Below are 26,387 nucleotides of genomic sequence, written 5' to 3'. Positions count from 1 at the left end.
TTTGATCTAAATCCTTGTGTTTAAGTTTCCTTTTCATTAATAGTGAGTTATAAAGCTTTACATATATAAACTAGAACTAAGGGTTTTAGTTTTTTTTCCTCCACATGAACTTTTATAACCTAGAAAACCTAACAATAACATCCACATGAATTTCTAAGGTTTCTTGATATTCATAATTTATAGCTATAAATGGAGAAAACATAGATCCTATGTTGCACGTGAACTTAAGGGTTTAAGTGTTTTTTCCCACATTACTTTGTATAACCTAGAAAACCCAACAATAACATCCATTAATTTCCATGTCATCATTTGTTTTTTTTTTAGTTTACTTTTTTAATTATAAAACAAATACATTTTTATAAAACATAATATTTAAAAAAAAAACATAACATTTAAAAACTAAAAAAAGATAATATTTAATTAAACATGCATAACCATAGTCCTAATCGCCCAAATAAATTTTCCTCATCTGGTCCTTCATCGTTTGTAGCACTGCTAGATCTCGGGGTGTCAAACCCTCCTCACTAGCCCGAAGAATTGACAATTGATTTGTTATTTGTTCTCACTCTCTCTGCTCCTTCTCTTCCCATGCTTGTATTTCAAGGAACTCTAAGTACCGACGTTTCAACTCTTTTTTTTTTTTTTTTTATCTTTTTCTATTAAATTGTGTTTATCAAACTTTGCTTTCATTTATCCAATGTCTATTGCTTTCGTCTCAAGTTCCTCTACGTGTTTTGCAGTGCACCTTGCTTTGTAGTCTCCTACTGGTCGTCGTGGCTGGGAAATATCCTCGATGTTATCCGGAATGTCATTGGTGTCTGCTTTAAGGTCGATGTGAGTCCGCATGTCCGAAATGCCGACCGAACCCGAATTTCTCGACCGCTTCGATTGAACCTTCGACGATGTAGGAGTTTTAATCCATTTTGGATCTACTTGCACCAACTCCCATGCTTTCTCAAACTCAAACACATGCCCATTTGGACCCGATATTGTTCTTTTGTAGATTTGAACAAATCAAAGTCATTAGTACCACTCTGTTGTTGCGCGTGAAGAATTGAATTTTGGCACTGCTTAGATACTTGACTCAATTTGCTACTTATCATGTTCGTATTACGATATGATTTTTTCTTCAATATTTCTTGGAATTTTTCGAGAACCGCCTCCTAATAAGCACCTTTCTTCATACGATTTCCACGACTTTTATTTTTTGATGTACCACACCACACCACCGTCAAAGCATATTCCTCCTCTAGTGTCCACAATTGTGGAATTTCCTCACTATCTGCTTCAATAGCTATAGCTTTCTCTTTCCCTTTTCATTTCCATATCCCTCTCCTACTACCTCCCATTTTCATCTCGACCGTTGGTTGTGTTGGAGGTGTTGGTTGGGTGGTTGTTTGTAGCATCGAAGAGAAAGTCAGGAAAAGATTATGTTGCGAATTTGGTTTTTGCCCGAAAAGATTTTCTTAAAGGTAAGGTAAGTTAGGAAATTGTATTGGAGGTGAAGCGGAATTAAAAGAGGCTCCTTGATATGTGATTTGTGGTGATTGTTGAGATGATAAAATGTTAAAATAATATTGACTAAACTGCAAATTTGGCCCATATGATTAGCAAAAAAATATGGATAAGGTCCAAAATCATTTGAACTTGCAAAGATGGTCCTAAATTAAATATTTTTTTGTAGTTATGGTCCCTGTTATACATAAAAAAAAAAGATCATTTTGTCTTTTTTATTTATTTTTTCTTTTTTTTCTATTTATTTAAATACTTTAAAGTTTTTTAGTTAATTAGAAATAAAAATAACCCACCAAACTCTCTCTCTCTCTCTCTCTCTCACACACACACACACACATATAGATCCTCTTTCTTTTATTATAAAGAAAAAGTCACACCCTTATAGAAAACCTTAAATGGTCTAGACCACCTTCATCGGATCATTACCTCAAACCAATGAATCGCCATGACGCCACCTCAGATTCAACCTCAACCACCAGAGCATGAGAACGCCACCTTAACTAGGTTGATTGATTTCACGCGGAAAAACCTCAAGAATCTGAAGCTTTAGAGGGTGGCTAGTGAGTGGTGTCTATTTTTTTTTTTTTTTTTTTTTTTTGAGAGAGAGAGAAAGGGGTGGACATGCTATTTCTTTTTAAAATAAAGAAATACAGAAAAGAAATTAAAAGGGCAATATTGTCTTTTTATTTTTTTAGGACCAAAACCACAAAAAGAAAATTAAGATTTTGAAATACTAGCGCAAGTCGAAAACTTTTTGGACTTCAATTACATTTTTTTGCAAACCATATGGACCAAATTTGCAGTTTACTAGATAATTTTCGAAACCAGCAAATCTGAGAGGAAGGTTTTGTTTAGTTGTATGTTTGTGTTTGAGTTGTATGTTTGTGTTTGATTGAGGGGTATTTGGGTTTTGATTTTTTTTTTTTGTTGAAGAAGAATTGAATCTTAAAAGATACAGCGAGAAAGAAAGAAGTTGTGTAAATTTGGATGAAACATATTGTATTTCTAATTATAAAAAATATATACTTTTTTTTTAGTTAAGGTTGACCGTTTGTCAACATTCCAAATGTGAGCGACGGTCAAAACAGGTTTGCTTTTCATCAAGTTGTATAGCCGACCAGAAGCAATGCAACGAGGAGGGGACGGTGGGCTACCCATTACGACGGCATTGTGGCACAGCCACATAGGCAAAAACGTCGTTGTTACGGTCCATACCCATGGCTCTTAAACACCATAAAATCCAGTGTAGAATGAAAAATTGTTTCCGCAATCACCTTTCTTTTGTTATTAACTAGTTGTGATACCCATATAATATACGGGTTGATTAAAACAAAATGGTAAATATAAATGATTAAACAGGAAGTTTTATTTAAATTTGAAATTTGAAATAAGTATAAATTAAAAAGAAAATGAAAAAATTAAATTAAAATTATGTGTTTAGTTGTCAGGCCCGTATATTAAATGTGTTAATTATAACAAAATTTTAAATATGAAGGTTTTAATTGTAAATTTATTTAAAATTGAAATTGAAGTTTGAAATTTGAAATTTGAAATTTGAAATTTAAAATTTGAAATTAATATAGTTATTATGGTATGTTTAATTTATAGAAACTAAATTAATGGTATATATTCAATAATAATAAATGAAGTAAATGACAAGTGGAAAATAAATATCTCAAAATTATGACAAAATGACATGTGGCATAATGCATAAGAGTGTGACAAATGGTAAAAAAAACATTCATTTATTAGAGAGGATCAGCAACACCTACATCCATGCACCCAACTCTGAAAACGAAGGTAACATTTGGCTGTCCATATCCAATTGGACTATGTGTGGCGTTAATGCCTTATTAAATAGATATAACATTTATAATTATATGTTTAAATACGCTTATAACACATACGATCGATAAAAAGAAAATAAAAACATGTAGTATTAAAATAGATAACCTAGCAGAAGATGTTCGTTAACGCCACTTTAGTTTGAACCGGAGGTAGACATTAGGAGCAGACCCATCAAGAAAGCTTCTGTGGGCATCTGTTAGTGTTCTCCAATAATGATCGCTGTTCTGTCTTACTTGAACATGTTTCAGATAATGAGGCCAATACGACCCTGTCGTCGTCGTCTTCTTCTCCAAGACCTCCCTCAGCATCACCCTGCAAAAGTGATTGCTATGTTTGAACCGCCAGTCTGTATTTGCAAATACGAGCTTGGGATGGCAAATCTCAAAGAATGCGTCAAAAAATAGGGATCGTTCCCACAGGCATTCATCATCTGCCGTTTGAAACAGCAGGTATTGGACGTTCCTATCAGGAGGAAGTAGGAGCCTTGTTCTTAAATCATCAATGTCGATGTCAATGTCCAATAGTGGCTTGGAGTTTTTAGTTGTTATGAGAAGGCAGCTGGCGCGTGATAACGCGAGTACTTCCCTCATCTTAAGAAAAAAATTAGCATCAAGCGGAAGGTCGAGTGAGAATGAAACTATCATTTTCACTAGAGACGAGACTGGAAACAAGAAACTGGGCAATGTGCCAACACCGATCTCAAAAAACAGGGTCGTTCCCAACATATTTTGGGCCCAGGGCGATAGAAAAAATTGGGCCCTTAAAAACCACACATGTAATCAAGTTTTTTTTTTATGATAAATCAATAATTAAAAGAAAATTATTTTTACTATCTTCTAAATATAACAATTTCCATAAAAAATTTGGGTCCCTTTAAAAGATGGGCCCTGGACAGTCGCCCCTATTGCCCACCCCCGGGACGGGCCTGTGAAAAATAAAGTAATTTTGGAGCATATACTTGGACCTCGATAAGCTTGCGTGGGCACAAAACCAAGGCCAAAATCTTGATGGAAGGGCATTAGAGATGGAAGCTTCCCGACTCCCAATATGTCATAAGAAATGTCAAATTCTCAAGAAAAGGAAATTCCGATTTGAAGATTTTCAGGCATGTGTTATCCGTTATCAGACCACCTAACACTAATCATGCCACACTGCTCCCTATTGATATTGGATAGGCGGTGAATGGAGGAGGGGGGTCCGCGTGCCGCCAAAATTGTACATCTTGATCGTAGCTAAACACACCAAGATTCGGTACATCACTGATTTCCAAAGTAGTAAAGTCATGATAGCATGTAAACCTATTTTTAGTTCGTAAAGACGTGGTAGGTTTTTAACATTTATCGTCTTGAACCCTTTGCAACAACCTAAAAGCACTATCTTCACAAGCAACCTACAAGACGACAATATGCCATGGACTGCCTCTTCACTTATGCGCAGATGCCTACCCTCCAAGTGTAGTTCACGTAGGGACACACATCACAAGAGTCGTTGTCATCCAAAGAGAATGGTTCTTCCCATGTGAAGCTCTAACTTTTATCTTGGTTAGGTTAGAACCTGCCAATATGTCATATGTCATTGTAAACGAGGCACCCAAAAGGAAGATTGAGAGGGAAATCTCTCTAAGACAAGTTTTGGTTGCCACTAGCCCGATCCATTTTTCAGCAAGAGAAGCCGACTCCTGGTTCTCGATGTCGATCACAAGCTCAAACCTTTCGATTGGTGTGTTGTCATGGAGATACTTTATATGGGTGTGGTCCACATCCACCAACTTCATGCTCTTCTCTCTTCTAACATCGAATCTGAGCGTAGGGATGGTAGACCAAGTGTGTAGCTATGACTTGGACAACACACTTGTGCGGGCCGCTTCTATAACTGGCAACCTTGATTGTATATTGGGAAAATGACTTAAAAGCCCAACGAAGTTTTCAAACCGTTCAAAAAGCCCTAATCATGTTTTGTCTGTTCAAAAAAACCCAACAAACTTAACACTTTGTCTGAAAAGCCCAACTAAGTTACACTTTCCTAAAAGTCAAATAAGAGAAACAGATGATGTGGCTTATTACCGTATCGGAAAAATGACTTGTTAGACGAACGAAGTTTCCAAAACGTTTAAAAAACTCCAATCATGTTTTGATTGTTCAAAAAAAACCCAACGAAATTAAACAAAACAAAATTGAGATTTTTTGTACGGTTTGGAACTTTGTTGGATTTCTTAGACAAAATGTTAAAAATCAGTTATACATGTTTGAAATCACCAAAATCAAAAATCAGCTATACATGTTTGAATTTGAATCACCCGAACTAAACCAAAAATGGTATACAACCATGCATAAAAAATTGCACATTCGTATGGATAAACTTCAAATCAAACCAAAAATAGCAGATTTGAATATCCATCCAAAGTTGGTTGCACCATCACTGAAATATGGTGACAATCCAACCAAAACTAATTAGCTCAGACAACCCTCGAACCCTAGGAGACCGAGGGGAGGTGGGTGACGTGAGGTTGAGTGAACCATGAATTAAAGCCCGGAGTCATTCCTGAAATAGCCTTACATCTCTTCAAAACTACAAAAAGTTTTAAATTTTCTCTTGGTAACGATGCAAATAATGAAACAAACCAAAGAAACACAAACAACGATATTCATACCTATCATTCCAAACTTACAAGAAAACCCCAATCTTTAGTATTTGGAGTTTAGTTTATGCTTCCAATTGGTCATATCACACGCACGCACAGTAGACAACGAGATGCAAAACAAATTAACCGGAGGATTTACCTGATAATTTCATGATCTAGGGTTCATATTTTACCCTATCAGCTCCCTATTTGTATTCTTAGACTAAGAGGAGTGGGGGTCGCCATCGAGGTCGCTACTCTCGCCAACGATCAATGAACACCGCCCCGTAGCTCTCGCTAGGGGGGTCACCACTGGAGTCTTGTTACAATTTTGGCGAGAAAAGAGAGAGGGTGAGGTTTGAATTTGATTGGTGCTTGTCTAGAGATTCTCTTTTAGAAATGCCACCATCGTCGCCTGTTTCTTAAATTTGATCACTGCTCTGTTTTTGATTCATTGCTTTCTATCTTCTCCCACCTCCAATGGACCCGATTCAGGTTTACTTCTTTCCTCTTGATTGCTCAAAACCCCCAATTTTGTTTCTAGTTTCTATGTTTTAGATTTTGGGGTTTAGGTCATATGATATAGTTTAGACAAATCACTGCAATTATCCTCAAATCATGATTCCATCTAATGTGTGTGTTAATATTAGATAATCTTGAATAGAAACGAAAGATTAGATTTATTTTCCATTATGTGAATTTATGTTTTTGGGAAATGGAAAATAGGTTGGAGAAATTGAGAGAAAAGGTCATGAATGAAGATGAAGAACAGGGAGTGTGTGGGTTTTCTTAATCGCCGGAAAATCTCCACCTCCAATGGAGGTTTTCTTAACTAAAAACGAAGAAGGGGAAGGGAAGAAGGAGCAGATCAGCACAATGTATTTATGGGGTGTTTGGTTGCTTCAATTATCAGGAAAAATAAAAGAAAAAGGGAGAGATTGTTGCCTCCATTGCTAACCAGAAGTAGCCACCACCTCCGACTGGTTCTTGACGGAAATAAAGATGAAGAAGAGGGGGTGTGTGGGTTTAATTGATTTTTTTTTCATTCCTTCACCAGTAAATCTGATTCAGGAAGCTTTTGAATGATTTTTGGGTTGTTTGGAAGATTCACTTAATCTAGATGTATACTTTTTAGGCATTTGTACAATAATCGGTAATTTTAATCATTATATATATATATATATATATATATATATATATATATATATATAAAGTTTTTGTATTTAGAAAAATAAAATTTATTTAATATTAATTGATTTTTTATTAAAAAATATAATTTAATTAAATTTGAAAATGAAAAAAAAAAATAGAATGGTAGGAGTGTTACCACTCCCTTCCAAATGCAAAGAATAAGATGCTAAGAGAAAAAGATGAGTACCATGGTTCTTATCAAATGATGCTTGTGATTCTCCGGTTGTCCGGTCAGGATTGACTGATGGAGTTTGGACGCGATGGGGTTTAAGGCCTGAGGGCCATGATTGAGTCTGAAGAGGCATCCCTGAGAGGGAGGTCGAGAGCATTTCAGAGTATTTTGGTAAGATGTCAAATGTAGTCGCAAGACTGAGGGATTAGTAGAGAAGGCATTTATAGGGGATTGAGGTCTGAGTGAGCAATCAGCCGATGGAGGAGATGTCACCTTCTGTGACCTGCTGGGTGCTATTTATGTTTCCTGTGGGAAAGAGGAGAGGCATGAGATTTCAGTTTTGGGTTTAGGAGTAAACCCTACGGGTTCACATCGATGACGATTCTTCCACCAGAGTATCAGGCAGCATGTCTACCGTGAGGAAATGATCTACCATGAGCAGGTAGTCAGTGGGGACTAAGATGATCAAGGACCACATTACACCCTAATTGAGTATAGTAGGGCGTGTGGTAGCGGTATCAGCGGGTAATCCAGACGAGTATATCAGAACGGTGGATCTTCTGTCTATGATGGGTATTGAGTATGGTGGTGGAGTCCATGTTCTTGTGATGATTTGTGTGTTGGAACAGGGGTTGACAAGTCGAGGATGAGGAGTATGATGATTTATTATTTCAGTCTAAGAGTCAGTGATAGTACTGGACAGTCGAGATGTTCGGTATTAGGATGGTATGAGACTTCGAATGGCTAGAGGCAGTCATGATGAGAAGTTCCTGAGGATTTCATCGGAGATATAGGGTATTTGAGTTTTCTTTATCTCTACGCGGGGAGATCATTGGCCGTTGTGTGGCACCTTCCAAGCGTAGGTGCGATGTTTCTGGTGGAAACCGTGTGTGGGGTAGATTGTTGATACGTCAATTGGTGATGGTTTGAACCCTAAGTGGGGGAGAACCAGGTATTTTATTGAGGGAACCAGAGATTTGTGCAAGAGCGGATAGGGGTTGGATTCAGAGACCTGCGGCTCGAATTCATGAGACCATGGTCATTGGTGATCAAGGAGAAGTGCAGAGCGAGATAATGCATGTGGTACGTGTCTGAGAAAGGATGAGTGTCTCCACGGCAGATGGTCAATTGTCAAGAATCTGGTGGTGGTCAGGGCCGTTTCAAGTGGAAGGATCGTAAGGATGGTATGGGCAGTTGAGAAATTCTGAGTCGAAGTATGGATTGTATATGCCCCTTTTGGGGTAGATAGAAGATGATTGAGCAGCCGACTCCCGGGCCGATATGTGTATTCTTGCTTGGATTTTGAGTAGTAGAGGAAAGGGTTTCGGAGGATCATCAGCGTGTTCTGAAGCGATAACGCTTTCTGTATATTCCAATTGAGTGTTTGGATACACCGTAGTTACGCATTGGGTAAAATGAAGAATTAATTATGGGGTTCAGAGGAAATGTATTGTTGTATCTGTATGGTGCTGGGAGTAGGAGATCAGTGGTTGAGGCAGGACATTGTGATGTTCTGTAATGGTGTTCCGTGGTTCCCGGGTATAATATCCCGATTTCGGAGTTATTTAGAATCTTGAGTTTGAAACGACTAGTGGTGTATCATGTATCTATGGTTCCAGTGGAAGCCCTTCGAGTATTGGCATCAAGAGGAAATATTTAAGAAAGTGGATCTCCGCAGAGGTAGGTATTTTGTTATGACGGTTGCCGCCAGAGTCTCTGATGCATATTCAGGTCGAGTATGTGTAGCTATCTATGATAGTCTGCGGAGCATGAGTTAGTAGACTTAGTGTGGCATTGTGATGCTACGGGAAGTCGTAGTGCTCACAAGCCAGAGAGGGAGTTGTGATACTACGGGAAGCCATAGTATTCATTAGTCAGAGGGTGTTGTGATACTGCGGGGAGCCGTAGTACTCACTAGTCAGAGGGTGTTGTGATACTGCGGGGAGCTGTAGTACTCACTAGTCAGGGGGTGTTGTGATACTACGGGGAACCATAGTACTCACTAGTCATCGAGAGGTTATCGTGATGTTGCGGGAAGCCATAGTACTCACTAGACGGCAAGAGAGTGTGATGATGGAGTGTTCTCCGATCAGTGTATGGTGCGGAAGAGTTTTAGGCTTGAGTAGCCCTAGTATTGAGTTTTTGGAGCCTGGTGGTTGAACCAGGGGCGAGACTGGGGTCTCCGTCTCTATCAAGAATCATTATATTTTGTTTTGAGTTGTGATTGTCGCAACATGAGGGAATTGGAAAAGTGGTATTCGCACAGGGCGCAGGTCGAGTCATGAGATGAGTGTGGGTAAACGAGATGAGAATGAGGGGTAATGTTGTCATTAGATGTCTAAAACCTGTATAGGTCAGTACTCGGATGTGGGAGATTCGACAAGATGCGCAGGAGATATGCGCAGCAGACACCAGAGGTCAGAGTTAAGTTGATCCTCGGTTGAATTGTATTTTTCGTATGAGGAAAAGAGAATTTCGTGACTTGCGTGTCACTGGGCTGGGATAATGGTCACGGGGAGGAAGTTAGTGAGATATTTTGGATCATGTTATGGGTGACCTTTGGAGGTTCAGCTGTGGAGTCAAAAGCTGACCAGGTGCTCAGTATCGAAGAGGGATATGAGAAATGAGCTAGAGCTTATCATGGTGATGTCTGAGGACACTTCAGAGCGAGCGAACGATTCAGAAGCTCGAGGACATGCTTCGGGCATGTGTATTAGATTTTGGAGGGAGTTGGGACACGTATTTACCCTTGGCTGAGTTTTCCCATAACAACAACCATCATTCGAGCATCGGTATGCCACCCTTTGAGTTGTTGTATGGGAGGAAGTGTCGGACTCCCATTTGCTAGGGAGAGGTCGGGCAGCGTGTGATGGGCAGCACAGAGATAGTGCTTCAGACGACCGAGCAAATTCATCAGGTCAGACAGAGGTTACTGACGGCCCAAAGCCATCAGAAGAGTTATGCGGATAGACGACGGTCAGAGCTCGAGTTTCAGGTCGGTGACTTCGACTCCTGAAGGTATCTCCTTGGAAAGGAGTGATCCGGTTCAGGAAGAGGGGCAAACTGGGACCCCGTTATATTGGTCCATTCCGAGTGATTGCGAGGGTAGGCCAGGTAGCCTACCGGTTGGAGCTACCTGCAGAGTTGGGCCAGATTCATGACACCTTTCACGTATCACAGCTGAGGAAGTGTATAGCTGACGAGTTGGCAGTGGTACCATTAGAGGATATTCAGGTGGATGCGAGCCTGAACTATGTTGAGAGATCGGTTGCAATTATGGATCGGAAGATCAAGGTTATGAGGAACAAGGAAGTGCCCCTGGTGCAGGTCCAGTGGCAACTTCAGAAAGGGTCCGAGCTGACTTGGGAGCCGGAGCGAGAGATGCGTGAGCAGTATCCAGAGTTGTTTGCGGAGTAAGACTTCGAGGGCGAAGTCTGATTCTAGTGGGGGAGAATTGTAACATCCGGATTTCCATGTACATTATTTATTCATTTATTTTGGAGATTTTGGAGGGACTCGGCGAGTTGACGCTTAGACTCGCCGAGTAGGGTCGCGAATTCTATCCGGGTTAATGACCGGACTCGACGAGTCTGTGCTGTTTAATGAAGCCCTAATTTCTGGGGATTGAGACCTATTTAAAGGGGCTTATAGCCACCATTTGCGGCTACCAGACCCCTGAGTGAAACCCTAAGCGATCTAGAGCATTTGTGAGAAAGAAGAGGCCATTTTTTATCCTTGTGTGGGTATTTTTGCAAGAAGAAGGTGACCAAGGCAAGAGGGAACTGAAGAGGGTGCTATTCTACGGATTTCAGAGCCTAGGGACTTCATATTGAGGTATATATTCGATCCTTCTTCAGTTTTGGTGTTAATCCTTGAGAGTTAGGGTTTCTAGCCTCTTTAGAGTATGAATTGTGGAGCAATCGGTCCATTCTTGTGTTGAGGCTTCGGATCGGGATCCAAAGAGGTCCAGAGACCTTAAATCCTTGATCTTTATTGGGTGTCATTGAGAGATATGAGCTTAGGGTGACATATTGAGGCCATTTCTTCAAATAGAGCCATTAGGTCTTTGCATGGGCATCAAGATCTGAACTTTATGTGTTTAGTTTACTCAAGGGGGTCAGATCTATGGGTTAGAGGAACAGATCTGACCTCAGGAGGTCATTTCTGTTGAGCATGGCATGAACTCGCTGAGTCTCAAGAACAGACTTGACGAGTAGGGTTAGGGTTCCCCGTAGATCACTCAGTTGGTAACTTGCCGAGTTGGGGGAATGACTCAGTGAGTTAGAGGGAATTAGAGGGCTGGAGTTCAAGGCGGAACTCGCCGAGTTCATCATGGGACTCGACGAGTTGAGTTGGGGTGGCCCCGCGATTCATGCCAGGTGTAACTCGCCGAGCAAGGGAAAGGCTCGACGTGTCAAGCGAGACTAGAGAGATAGTGGACACGTGTAGACTCGCCGAGTCGCCCAAGTGAACTCGACGAGTCGGGTCAAAGTTTGACCGTTGACTTTTGTTGACTTTTAGGGTTTGGTCAACAATGGGGTCTTTGAGTCAAGAAAGGGGTAAAATGGTATTTTACCCTTCTGAGGGTGCCAAGAGAGGGTTGAGTCTAGTTTCGAGAGTTATATTTATGAGAGTATTTGCTTTATGTGATTAGGCGGAGGCTAGATCATAATTCTACCGAGTCAGAGATTTACCGAGACATCTGAGGTGAGTCTTCTCACTATACTTTACCTAGAGTGGTAACAGAGTTATGTGACAGTGTATCTTAGAGTTATGTGCCAGTGTATTTGTATGCTATTTATGTGTTGAGATTTATTGTGATATGTGATATGCATGATTCAGAGTTTTCAGAGTTAGGACCAGTAGATCCATAGAGTTAGGACCTTTGGGTCCATAGAGTTAGGGTCAGAGGGCCCACAGAGAGTTGGGACTGTAGGGTCCCACTGAGACACACTGACCAGATGGTCAACAGAGTTATAGCCTTGAGTGGCTAATATGTGTTAGAGTGGTATTTTGGGGAACTCACTAAGCTTCGTGCTTACAGTGTTTTGTGTTATATGTTTCAGGTTTTCTCAGGATCACGGGACGACACCGGCTCGATTGTACACACTAGAGGAAACGTTTGTTTTGAGGATCCTGATTTATTAATTGATTGAACAAAAGAGTCATGTATTGTAATTTAAATAAAAAAAATGAGATTTTTATGAAAAGTGTTAAAGAGATAAGCGATTTTTAAATGAAAATTTTTGTTTTGAAAATTCGGTGTTACACTATGCTTTTCATTATTTTCAAAGTATGGTCCACGTGTTAGTTTCTCATCACCCTTTTGATAATCTCCGAAACGATGTTTCACATAAGATCCTCCGTACTTTATTTTGAAAGAGATAGCAAGGCTTGTATAATAAGCAAATATAATATAGGTAGTGGTGTATATTTATACAACTCTCCTTCCTTTAATTTAAATTTACAGAAATGATCCTTAGATTTTATTAAATTTCATAAATATTTAACAATATTTCATAAATGGTCCCTTTCTCAAATAAGTTTTCATATTTTGTCCCTATTATTCTGTAAAATACAAAATGGTCGCTATCTAAGCAAATTTATACAACTAGACCCGATGTTTTACAAAATATAATAATGATCCCTCGCAAAACTAGATATATATGGTCTTTATATATGTTTCACAAACACTGTATAGATAGTGACTACACAACATCTTATTTATAAATTGTCATTGTGTTTCAACAAAACTACATAAACAGTCCTGCTTAAGTAAAAATATAGAAATGATCCCCATGTTTACATAAATGGTCCATGTCTAATAACATTTTTTAGAAACAAATTTAGGAGTGTGTGCAAATTTATAGAAATATGCAAGCTTGATGAAAGGTTTACAAAAATTCCCTTTGATTCTTAAACGTATAGAAATAGTCCATGCATGCTAGACTGATAGTACAAGAAAAGTGAGCTTAAGCTCTCCCACCAATGAAATGATCCGACATACTTTCAGTTTGATCTTGTTGTCTACCCGAGCTGAAGACCATCCAAGTAGAAGTGTTCATCAAGACAAAGTGACTGATTTTGTTTCATACATGTTTGTAGATTAGGAAACAAGATTAATGGGATCTTTTGTCGGTTGTATCTCTTGTTGATTTTCACCTTTTACTTTTGTCCTATTTATACCATTTGTGTCATTACTTGTGATATCACAATATTGAGTCATATATTTTGGGAAATGGACTTAATAAGGTAATTAACTTTCCGGTTTGTTCACATCTAGGTAACTATCTTTTTTTTGTACACATCTAGGTAACGAACTTTTTGGAAGTGTTCACATATGACCATTATGACCAGCAGTAGCAGGTTACATCCGATCATAACTGGTCATAATGGTCATATGTGAACACTCCAAAAAGTTCGTTACCTAGATGTGTACACAAAAGAAAGTTACCCAGATGTGAACAAACCAAAAAGGTAAGAGTAAATTACACAAATGGTCCCTATAGTTTGGGTAATTTGTGTGTTTGGTCCCTAACTTATTTTTTAACTTGGATGATCCCAAATGTTTATTTTTGTTGTGCGTTTGGCCCCTATCTTACCTCAAAAGACTATTGTGCGTTTTTTAATTAATTTTCTTATTTATGTATTCATTTTTTTATATATTTTAAAAAATTAATAGACTCCACATATTTGTTTCTCCTCACCTAACCTGAAACCACATCCGAGAAATTTAAGCTCGGTCCCACCAATCACCATCCCATCTCTCATCCTCCTCAACTTCTCTTCCTTTCCATCTTTAATGACATCAACGTCTTCACTATCTCTTCTTTTTTCGGTCCTTCAACTTCGACGAACCAACCCCACAACTCTTATATTGGGTTGTGGTGGTGGAAAATTCAATGTGAGACCTATTAATTTTTTGAAATATATAAAAAATAAATACATAAATAAGAAAATTAATTAAAAAATAAATTAAAAAAGGGCACAATAATCTTTTGATGTAAAACAAGGACCAAACGCATAACAAAAATAAACAGTAGGGATCATCCAAGTTACAAAATAAGTTAGGGACCAAACGCACAAATTATCCAAACTACAGTGACCATTCGTGTAATTTACTTTTACCTTTTCGGTGTGTTCACATCTGGGTAACAATCTTTTTTGTACACATCTAGGTAATGAACTTTTTGGAACTGTTCACATATGACCATGTAACCTGCTACAGCCGGTCATAATGGTCATATGTGAACACTTCTAAAAAGTTCGTTAGCCAGATGTGTACAAAAAAAAGATAATTACCTAAATGTGAACAAACAGAAAAGTTAATTACCTTATTAAGTCCATTTCCCCATATATTTTTGGCAATACCTTTGCATTTATAGCTACATTTTAATCATTTTCACTTCCTAACCCTCCATCCTTTCATTTTTACCATCCCCCTAATGTGTCTAACATTTTTGATCCTATTTCATTTTATGAGTTAACTCTCCGTTAAATTCAACTTTCATTGAAGTGAGCATTTAGTCCCTCAACTTCAAAGGCTTACAACTAGACCATCATTTTGACTAAAGACAAACTAGTTACTTTATATTTACATAATTAACCCAAGCCCATAAAATTTATGACATTCAAGTCCTATTTGGTCAATAAGAATCGAATCTCAAATTTCATGTATTGACAACTTTGGTCCCTATAACATAACTTCCTCAATTTAATTCTATTAAACTTCTATTTTATTTCTATCATTATTTTTATTATATATTTTTATTAACTTTTATTTATTATTTTATATTATTTTCCCAAAAAAACTGTTTTCACTAAAACAAAAACTTCTATGACGATTTTACGGATGTTACAACTAATCATTTTGGCTATAGGAACCAATATTCTAAAAAGGGGTGGAAACAACCACGACCAGCTTACGAATTACAACTAGAACTGCACATTCAAACTAGTTTGGAACGGTCTCCAAAATAGACTACAAACAAAGTCAGGCTTGGACCGTGGAGTCTCAAGTCAGTCTAGACTGGTAGTTTGAAGCCAATCCACCAATTTTATAAATCTAGTGGTCTTGAAATAGACTCATTTTGGTTTGAAGTTGGATTGGTCAGGTGTTTATGATTACAAAGAAAAACTAGTCCGTAGTTCTAAATACACAATCTTAACCAACTGAAAATCAATTCGAACCGGCACTCAAACTGTCTTTAGACTTCTCTAACTTAGAATTTATCATAGCCTTAGTAATTTTTTAATTTAGGATTATTTATGATACAAACTTTTCTTTATAGTCGTAATATTTTATGTTAAGTATTCTGCCTTATAGGGGTTTTTAGGCTTTTTATTTTGTTTTTGTGTAGGTCCAGTTCTAACCAAAAACTTAAGAACCAACCTATGACTTGCCTTTTTCTAAGCTAGGTCTAGTATCACACCGTATGTCTGTAATGAGTCTCGACCTCATGTCTGTTTGTTAACGTAATGCAATTCTATCATCTTTCAAAGGTCAATAGACTTATTAAGGTAATTAGCTTTTCAGTTTGTTCACATCTGAGTAACTATCTTTTTTTTGTACACATTTAGGTAATGAACTTTTTGGAAGTGTTCACATATAACCATTATGACCGGCTGTAGCAGGTTACATCCTGTCATACCGGTCATAATGGTCATATGTGAGCACTTCCAAAAAGTTCGTTACCTAGATGCGTATAAAAAAAGATAGTTATCCAGATGTGAACATACCGAAAATGTAAGAGTAAATTACACGAATGGTCCCTGTGGTTTGGGTAATTTGTGTGTTTGGTACCCAACTTATTTTTTAACAAGGATGATCCCTATTGTTTATTTTTGTTGCCCGTTTGGTCCTAAAAAGACTATTATGTAATTTTTAATTAATTTTCTTATTTATGTATTTATTTTTATATATATTTAAAATAATTAATAGACCTCAAATATATGGTTTCAGATTTAGGGTGATGAGATACCGATATATGAGGTCTATTAATTTTTGTAGATATATAAAAAAGAAATACATAAATAAGAAAAATAACTAAAAAAGGGTACAATAGATTTTTTAGGTAAGACATGGACCAAACGCGCAACAAAAAATAAACAGTGGGGAACATCCGAGTTAAAAAATAAACTAAGGATCAAACACACAAATTACCCAAACCAACCACAGGGACCATTCACGTAATTTAGTCTTACCTTTTCGGTTTGTTCACATCTGGGTAACTATCTTTTTTTGTATACATCTAGGTAACGAACTTTTTGAAAGTGTTCACATATGATCGGTTATGACTGGATGCAACCTGCTACAGCCGGTCATAATGGTCATATGTGAATACTTCCAAAAAAATTCGTTACGTAGATGTATACAAAAAAAATAGTTACCCAAATGTGAAAAAAATGAAAAGTTAATTACCTTAATAAGTCTATTTCCCTCTTTCAAATGTATGTATGATTTAGTTCTTGAATTTTCAACAAAATTATCTTATTTTCACAAAGAAAATGACAAATATGTATAATGTTAAACGTTACTATATTAGAAGAAACAATAATCCAACAACCATCCATGGAAATATCACTTCATAAGTTCATATTATACATTGTTTTCTACATTAAGATATACTCACAACATCTTGAAATACAAATTAACCAGACCTTTGTTAACATTAAACCAGTGAACAAGGAACAACCGAACAACCACAGTATCCATGCTCAACCCGTGTTCTGCATCCCAGCCGCAATACCTTTCATGGTTAAGATAAGTGTGTCCTCAAGCCCTGGCCCATAGTCACTTGTTGGGTTGAGCTTCACAAGCTGTGCAGCCGGTTTAGACGATTCCATTATTTCTTTGGACAAATGTGGCCTCAACTTCACGTCATAACTAGGGTCTCGTATCCGCTTCAGGGTGTATGCTTGAAGCACATTAAGTGTTGTTATGTATGAGTCTCGTAATCTAAGTCTTTGCTTCAAATACGGATCGCCATCGAGCAGATTTCGGTGTCCCGCGATCTACACAAAATCATAGCAAAACTAATAGTTACAAAAAACAATAGTGATTTTTGTAAAAAGGATTATTCTTCGGCAGGTTAGCCCACAATCCCAAATGTCATGCTCATGATCATCATGTGAGATATAAATCAGTAGTTAAAGTTATTAAGTAAAAAGTTTTTTTCAGTAAGTGTTTTTTTATAATATAAAGTGGTAGATGGTGACCTAAGTGCTTCGGTGAAAGTTATTAATAAGTTTGTATTATATTGTATGAAAAAAAAAATCATTTTTGAGGTGCGTGGAAGTTGAATCCAAAGCTTCATTAAGGGCAATTAGTATTTTCACAAAAATATAAAAAGGGGTGGGACTTGGAAGATAGAGAAATGGGTATTCATGAATTACCAAGAGGAGGAGGCTTTTAGTGTCTTCATAATTGGCCCTCAACCGCTCGCCGAATGGCAAAAGTTCTTCGGAAACAAGGAGTTTGTCATACAATGCAGCGATCCCGGGGTTCCCTTTGGCAAACACCATTTCAACTAAATCGATAGTTACTCTAAAGAAAGGCCACTCGTTGTACATTTCCCTAAGCATTTCGAGATTCTTCGAATCCTTTTCAATGGCATGTTTGAATGCGGCTCCAAAGCCAAGCCATACAGGAAGATGGAACCTTGTTTGAGTCCATGAAAATATCCATGGAATTGCGCGAAGGGACTCAATCCCACCACTTGGCTTCCGTTTTGATGGTCGGCTCCCTATGTTCATGCGACCGTATTCCAACTCCGGTGTTGCCTGTTTATTAAGAATTTGATCAAACAAATTTAGGTTAAATGCAATTTCATTGATTTCTTTATTATAGTATAGTATCCTACTTTTGATTTGTTTATTATAGTATCCTACTTCTATTTCTTACTTTGATCAAACAAACTATGGTTAAATGCATCAAACAAACTAAGATTAAATGCAAGAAATAATAACGTAGATTTGATTATTATAACATCCTGTTGCAGGTCTTTGAATTACAACATCGTACTTTGAATAATCTACCTATTTATAGCAATGTCATTAAAATCAATGCAAATTTCATTGCTATAGCTGGGTAAAATTTTGGAAGCACAATGTCTCTATAAAGAAAAAATTAAAGTACAATGTTGTAATAGAATAAAAGCTAAGATACTATAATGCACAAATAAATGCAAGTTTATTGCTAATTCTCACATTTGGCCAAAAAGATTAATGTAAGATTAAAAAATAACACGGTTAAAGTACGTTGCTATTTCTTTAATTTAGCCGAACAAATTAATTTAAGTTCAAAACGCGGTCACCGGGAAAAATGACCTTTTTCAAACCATCAAAAGTAGTTTAATGTTATTAATCAGCGTAGGAAATACGTTATTCATTAAATCCAAAACGTGATGAAAGTAGGTTGTGCTTTTCTGGATTCTTTGTTAAATATAAATTTAAAAGATTTACCAGGCGGAAATATTCGACAAATCGGGGCTCTTGAAAAACAATGGAACGATATTCATTAGTAGCAATAACCGCTAACTCGTCCATGAGTTTACGCCATTCAGGCTTAGGCGAAATCGGCGGATTCATCCCATGTTCAAGTGTAGCCGCCGTGAACCGTTGCAGTGTTCGAAAACACAACCGCTCCTCCCCAAACGACTGCTCAATAACTTCACCTTGAACCGTGACCCGAAGCGAACCATGAATTGTATCCGGTGGCTGAGACAATATCGCCAAATGGGTCGGACCTCCACCCCGGCCCACGGTCCCACCACGACCATGAAACATAGTGAGCTTAACCCCAAACCGTTTAGCAGTTAGGGTCAACTCCTCTTGTGCTTTGTACAATTGCCAAGCAGCAGAGAATCTCCCGGCATCTTTGCCGGAATCCGAGTACCCAATCATGACTTCTTGGTTCCCATTGATTCTATTTTTATACCAATCGATTGAAAAAAGGCGGGCCATGGCGGCCGGTGCCGCCTTGAGATCCGCGAGTTTTTCGAATAACGGGACGACTCGTAACGGGGTTTTGACATGGCATTCGCGTTGGAGGAGTTCGACTGCAAGCACATCGGAAGGAGCGGTGGCCATTGAGATGATGTAAGCACCGAAGTTATCGGATGGGAGTTCGGATATGACATGAAATGTGTCCAAAACATCGGAGATTTCTTCGGTTTTGGGGAGGTCTGGGCCGAATAGAGGGCGTTTGCCTTTAAGTTCGGATAAGAGCCATTCTTGTTTTTGTTGTTCGGGCCAATTTCGGTAAGAGCCGATTTGGAGGTGGTTTGTGATGGCGTCCATGACATCGGTGTGGCGTTCGGATTCTTGACGGATATCGAGTCTAACGAGTGAAAGCCCGAATGTGGAAACTTGACGCATGAAATCAAGAAGGCTTCCGTCAGCTATTGGTCGATCACCACATGCACAGAGTGATCGGTAACATAGCTCTAGTGGCTCGAGAAACTACATGGAAACGACAAAAGAACATTATGTTTAAAATATTTGAGAAAATGACAACACACTTGGGAAATTTGAATAAAAAAATCAATTGACTGACATTTGTAAAAAAAACAAGACTCAATGAGGTGTAAGTCGTTCTTTTTGCATTAAGGGAAAAAGAAACACCGGTATATAGCTTACTGGATTAAAATCTGTCCCCATTAAGTAAAAGAGAAATAACACATAAGCATGCTCAAAAATGAAAGGCTAACAAAAGATTACGTGATGATGCTGGAAAAGGACTTAGAAGTTTTTGAGACCCACAAACCTGCTCAACATTTGTGAATGTTTTGCCCTCGGGAATATCAGAAATCCCATTGGCTAATAATTGACGAGAACGTTCGCGTGTATGATACAATTTATCCCTCACATCACCGAGAATAATACGATATGGCTCACTTGCAGGAATTTGTTTCCAGAATTCTATGACATTTAGACCAATATATGATTATTTCAATGGTATAAGTTGAAGATAATAAAACGGAAGAATATAAGATGGTGGTTCTTGTAAGATAAAAGTTCATAAAGGCTTTGTTTGTTACATGAGACAGTGAAGGACAAAACTGATCATGTTGCGTTTGCATGATTTCAATCTGATGTCAATGGGACAAAAGTTGTAACTTTATGTGTCGCACAAAAAGGTGGGACAAAACTCACTCTTGATCTCTTGTTTGTTCAAATGACGAAAATGCCCTCTTCATCAATGCATATATCCCTAGAAAACTTGTCTGGTATTCCCATCCCAAGTAACAAACAAAGCCTAATAATCGACAGAATATTTGAGTCACATACCAATATAGTGCTTTACATCTCTCTTTGTGGTTCTATGCAATTCATCAGCACGAGCACGAAGTTCATCATTGCAGCGCCACATAGAGAGCTGCCACAAGTGATCAAAAAAGAACAAAAACAAATGATAAACAATAGTACTTCATTCATTTACAAGAAACATTGAGATTTTAGTTTGAAAGTTCACTTTTAGGAAGAAAAGGACTACATTGAACTATAAAAATCTGATTAACGTTTCAAAAAATAGTAAATGACTTTTCATTGCAAACTAATTAACCATCGCTTTTTGTGAAATTGCCATATGTATATACAAGAAAGTTCATTTTTGGACAAACTTTGGAAACATAAATGCGAAAAAACTGTTGTATCTGCCACCTAATGTCTAATATTGCTAATGTTTGCAAAATAGAGCATAGATGCATTGTTTTTTCCCCATTAAGTGTTGTTTGAATAAAGTGTTGTTTGATAGATGATGTTCCAAACTTATCTGACAATAAATTTATAATTTGTCGAGAGTTGATGATGAAAACCTCATTTGCCTTATTTCCTCCATTTTTTGTATTAAAGAAACACTCATATATAGCTTATTGGATCAAGTTTGTGATCTCATCAAGTCCGCTAAGTAAAACAGAAACATCATATGTTCTTTTACATTTTCGCATGCAAACCAAAGAGACAAAAAAGTGATATTTATTACCTCAAACATGAGGTCTTCTATTTGAGAGAAGTAAAGATTTGCAGCCATCATGCGGGCTAGTAAACATACATCCCTTGTAACTTCAGGAGTTACCCTCGGATTTCCTGTAACATGATCAAGTTTAGTTGATATAATATACCATATTTAGGAAATCATGTCAAATGAGTACTTACGAATGCTACAGACAACTTTTCCTTTTGACTTAATACATAAATAACAAGCTAAATAAAGAAAGTCATGGAAATGGGGCTTACCGCATGAAGTCTGATTTTTTTTTTTTAAATGCTAAGATTTATTATTTCCTTTCATTTACCTAAGTGCGCAGTTATTTTCTCAAAAAAAAAATTAGGGTTAAATGAAAGAAACAACAATGTACCTTGATAAATCTACCTAGCAATAGCAATGTCGTACAAATATTAACAATTTTCACTGCCATAGTTTGGCAAATACGAAAAAAATTGAAATTATAATGTTTATAATTGGGTAGATTTTTCAAAGTATAGTGTCTCAGTAAGAAACAAAATTGAAGTACAATATCGTAGTATAAAAAATTAGAGTAGGATGCTATCATGAGCAAATATATAAAAGTAAATTGCATTTTCTTCCATTCAGCCCCACTTGCAGCATCATCCATACAAAACTTAAGATCTTAAAGGTGAAGAAAGTTACCATCACGATCACCACCCATCCAAGAAGAGAATTGAATAAGAGGGGCGTTATAAGGAACCCGTTCACAAATTCCAATATTCTTCAAAGCAGTATCAACACGACGCAAGAATTTTGGAACGCCTTTCCAAATTGTTTCATGGAAATAACTCATTCCTGCTCTCATCTCATCTTGTGGAGTGGGCGCCGTTCTCCGGATTTCATCGGTGTGGAACGCAGCTTGAATCTACAAATAAAAGAATTTAAGTTAAAGATGCTTTTATAACATCCTACTTTCATTTGTTTCTATACAATACAAAAAATTAACCAGTGGTAGTGGGAAAATAGCACAAAAACACCTTCAAAATATTCATCAATGTTCGTTATTCGTAGATAAATGGGCTAAGTGCAAAATATAGCAATACATGATCGTTTCTTTGTGTACTATATCATCCTACTTTCATTTTTTTATGGTGTTGTTCTTTGATAAATCTACCCAATATAGCATTTTTTTCTTCTTATCGGGACATGTAGCAATGCAAAATTGATTTGTATTTGAAAGACAATGTTATAATTTGGTATATTTTCCAAACTGAAATGCTATAATAATATATGAAAGTTTGATGTTATAATAACAAATCAATTATTTATGTTGCTAATTTTTTAACTTAACCCTAGATAAATTGAATCCGTGTACTATTATTAATCTATGTTGTTAGTGATTATAGTAAGTGGTTCTATATTTTTCTTTTATCTTTTTGTTGGAATAAATTACATGAAAATATTTTTTCTAAACAACTTATTTTATTTGAGGGGGCAGGGACCCCACACCCAATGTGGGGCAGACCCTGCTTTCATGTAACGTTTAAAATCTTCTAATTCTCTTCTAACAAAACTCATGGTACAAAATCGGAATCAATTGCTACACATGACATACCTCTCTCTGTAGAGCCTCATCGAGCTCCTGCTTATCATCTGGAGTGATGTCTTTGGCATACAATTGCGCTAAACAATTCCGAATTCTATACAAGATTCAGGCATTACATCATGGCATTAGAATAAACTATAAACTATATCACACTAAATCCAGCCCAATATGATTAAAAAGGAAAAGACCAACGGAGGCCTTCCAACTTTTCCATAATTCTTAGGCCCACTCAACTCTAATAACTGCGACAGAGGATATCACACCAAATCCGGCCCAATATGATTAAAAAAAATAAACAACCCTGATTAAGTACATGAGTTTTAAAAAAATAAATAAATCATTATTATTTATTCATAACAAAGTACCTGAAGTTTACTTTTTAAGTATTGATCGGCATATATTTTATGATCAGGGTATTTTCATTTTCAACTATTTTGGCTGGATTTGGTGTCAATTACAAAAATATCCCTGATTAATATTAAGCGCTTAGAGTTTACATTTTATGTTTTCATCACTAAACAGATATAACTCAAGCATATTTTCGTCATTTTTAACTATTTTGGCTTCATTTGAACATAAAGTTAGGTGGGTTCTTTTGCAGTTTTTATAGTTGGGTGACCTCCTAAAACATTTTCTCTAGATAAAAAATATATGAATTATAACGCTTAATGAAATGACATAATAACTACGCTAAAACTATTATTAAAAAAAAAAAAAAAGTGGCCCCTAATATATACTCCCTCCGTCCCATATTAATAGTTCATGTTTCCTTTTTGATTTGTCCCAAAATAATTGTCTACTTCTAAAAATAAATATGTTTTTTTATCATAATACCCCTCATTATTAGTTAAATTACCATAAAATTAAACGCAACTACCATAGAATTAAATGCAATAGAAGGGTAAGACTGTCATTTCCTTTAATAAAGTTAATGGTAATTAATGTTTTCTTAAACTGTGTGTTTTTTGTCTGTGGACTATTATTTTGGGACAGAGAGAGTAATATTTTTCAGAGGAAATACAGACCTCCCATGTTTCTGAAGCAAAGACCTACGGATGGATTGAGTAGGATGTGCTGTGAGGACAATATCCACCGTTTGATTCTTCAAAGAGTCAAAAACTTCTTGAGGCGATTTCTTGAGTTGACCCACCAGCCTTTTGAATGTCTCTTCGATATTTGACTCAGTTGGTGCTGATGCCTCATCGGCTAAATCACCTCTTTTTAACTTGATTCTCCGCCTATATGCTATTTGAACTTCTTCTGCTAAATTGGCTAAATTAAGCATTTGGGAAAAAGACTTAGCCATAACAATGGAATCCCCAGCATCCAAACTTGTCAAGACTCTCCCGAGCTCCTCCAGTTTGTTAGGGTCCATGTTACCTTCATACTCAGCCGAAAGTTCATAGCAATCTTGCACCTATGCCCCACAAAGAAGCAAAGATCAACAAAGATCCAAACTTGTTTCTTTTGCAGACAGGATAAGACAAAACTAATTGTATTGTGTTTGACATGTATTGGACTGATACTGAAACTGCAATTTTTTGTCTTATCCAAAAGGTGAAAAAAAGCACGACAAGGATTCTCTCGGATTTCAACATTTCACTAAATTTAGAAGTTTTTGCAAATGTCTTCTGTTATGGTCTTAAAGTAAATTCGGATGAAATAGGTGCTTAGAAGGAATTTCAATATTTAGTCATAATTTTGAATTTTGAAAATTACATTTGTTTGTGTACTATAGCATCTTACTTTAAGTTCTTTCTATCATATCATTCTAATTTCAACTTCTTTTTCCTGACAACACAATAAATTGCCTAATTATAGAATTGTCCTTTCAATTTTCGTTTTTTTTTACCCTATTTGGACATTGTATATATTTTGAAAAAACAAACCTGATTATTTCATTAGAAATATGTTCTATATTTGATACCATTATGAAATGGTAGAGTATAACTACTTCCTTAAATAATAAGAATCCATCAAACATTCCAACGTAAAAAGTGATTAATACAACTTCAAGTTGTATATGCTCTGTAACAAAATGTTATTATGAAGTAGCAGAGGTCCAAGAACAGAATCAAAACAAACATAACCCTTAAATGAGAATGAAGGAGAAGATGAATACCGTTCGGCGTATATCCTCTCCATGCAAGTCCTGAAGAATATCCAGAAATCGATCCAACAACAGAGCATCATATTCCACCAATTTATCATCATCCGACACCTTACCAGGTGCCAACAGCCTCAACTGTGCATCAATTGAAGCCATCTTCTCCAAGTTCCGACTCGCCATTTCACAAAACTCTTTCTGTCGAGGTTTCTGTCTGTGATCGATGAAGTAAAAAAAAAAAAAAAGTGCTTTTAGAGGTGATTTTTTTCAACTGCAATCACGGATTAAACTGGGGAAAGCAAGATAAGCATTAATAAGTGAAATGTGACAGAAAAAAGTATGGAATTTTCATGAAGGGGGTGATTACAGGTGGAAGTGACGATGGGTAATGAATCTCGTGACAGCAAGATAAAGATTGTTTCGTGAAGGTACGTCCCCCTTCGAGTGGGATTCTGCGGATGATTTCAGATGGAAAATGTGGTTCTAGAAAGGTCCTTAAACCCCGCATAAGAATCTAGTCCTTAAACCTTGGATAAGAAATTAAAATTGGCTCAAAAGAAGAAATTTATTAACAAATTGCGAGAATAGAATAAACGAAAGTACGATTGTCAATAGCTTTCTTATTTACAAGATTGTAATATCCTATATTATATTATACTATTTTATAGCCCGTGGTCATCACCGTTACAAAATTAATTAAATTTTCATAGTAAAAACTCAAAATTATTAATCAATTATATTTTTTTAGTTATATAAAAATATAATCATTGATTTAGATAAATACATTACCTTATAATCTATATTAATTTTATTTTAAATGGTATTCTAATGTTATTTAATTTCATTTAATTAGAGTGAGAAACTTAAATTTTGAAATTTGAAATGCATAATCAATAGATTGACATGTGACATGACATTAATTATGATGTCTAATAAGGTGACACATGATAAAAAGAGAATCAACCTATTCTTTTATTAGAATAGGGATTTCCATCTTTCACGTAATCATTTGATTATTAATAAGAAAAATAATATGAAAGACATTAAGTTTATATAAAAATTTTAATTAGACATTGTTTATTTTTTTCTCAAATTTGACATCTGCATTATAAATTTTGTTTTAAACGAAACCATATTACCGGTTGCCAAGTCAACTGATTTTCACTTTGTTGAGTAGGTCATTAGGTTATACGACATCCATCTCAGATCATGCAGTAAAAACTTTATAAACGAACCCTAACCTCCTTCATTCTTATTTCCCTCGATCGATCTTCACTTTTTTCATGAGGATTATGAAATGCTCTCTCTCTCACACCCCCCCCCCCCCACACACACACAGTTGGATCATTATCCCAAAGTGGGGTAAACAAGTCAACC

General features: G+C 36.6%; 1 protein-coding gene across 1 annotated transcript; it reads right to left on the bottom strand.

Annotated features, from left to right (window-relative positions):
- Positions 1-16,867: 16,867 nt before the first annotated feature.
- On the bottom strand, positions 16,868-25,470 carry LOC145065505 (phosphoenolpyruvate carboxylase-like). The gene is made up of 11 exons (XM_079012502.1): positions 25,378-25,470; positions 25,026-25,224; positions 23,929-24,320; positions 22,913-22,997; positions 22,000-22,222; positions 21,331-21,434; positions 20,637-20,724; positions 20,113-20,267; positions 18,810-19,808; positions 17,742-18,128; positions 16,868-17,360 (listed from the first exon to the last, which is right to left on the bottom strand). The coding sequence occupies exons 2-11, from the start codon at positions 25,191-25,193 to the stop codon at positions 17,064-17,066; spliced, it is 2,898 nt and encodes a 965-aa protein (XP_078868628.1). The 5' UTR covers positions 25,194-25,224; positions 25,378-25,470; the 3' UTR covers positions 16,868-17,063.
- Between the last annotated feature and the right edge of the window lie 917 nt (positions 25,471-26,387).

Source organism: Lactuca serriola, chromosome 8 (assembly GCF_051521515.1).
Source record: "Lactuca serriola cultivar US96UC23 chromosome 8, Lser_US96UC23_V15, whole genome shotgun sequence".
NCBI classification, from domain to species: Eukaryota; Viridiplantae; Streptophyta; class Magnoliopsida; order Asterales; family Asteraceae; genus Lactuca; species Lactuca serriola.
This window is presented reverse-complemented; position numbering and strand designations above follow the sequence as displayed.

Bases quoted from the DNA above. Each gene is read 5' to 3' on its own strand.
- LOC145065505 (XM_079012502.1), bottom strand. From the start codon at position 25,193: ATGGCGAGTCGGAACTTGGAGAAGATGGCTTCAATTGATGCACAGTTG. The intron at 24,321-25,025 runs GTATTCATCTTC...TGTGGGGCATAG, and splicing joins GAGAGGATATACGCCGAACG to GTGCAAGATTGCTATGAACT. The intron at 17,361-17,741 runs GTAATTCATGAA...GATTTTGTGTAG, and splicing joins CTAAAAGCCTCCTCCTCTTG to ATCGCGGGACACCGAAATCT.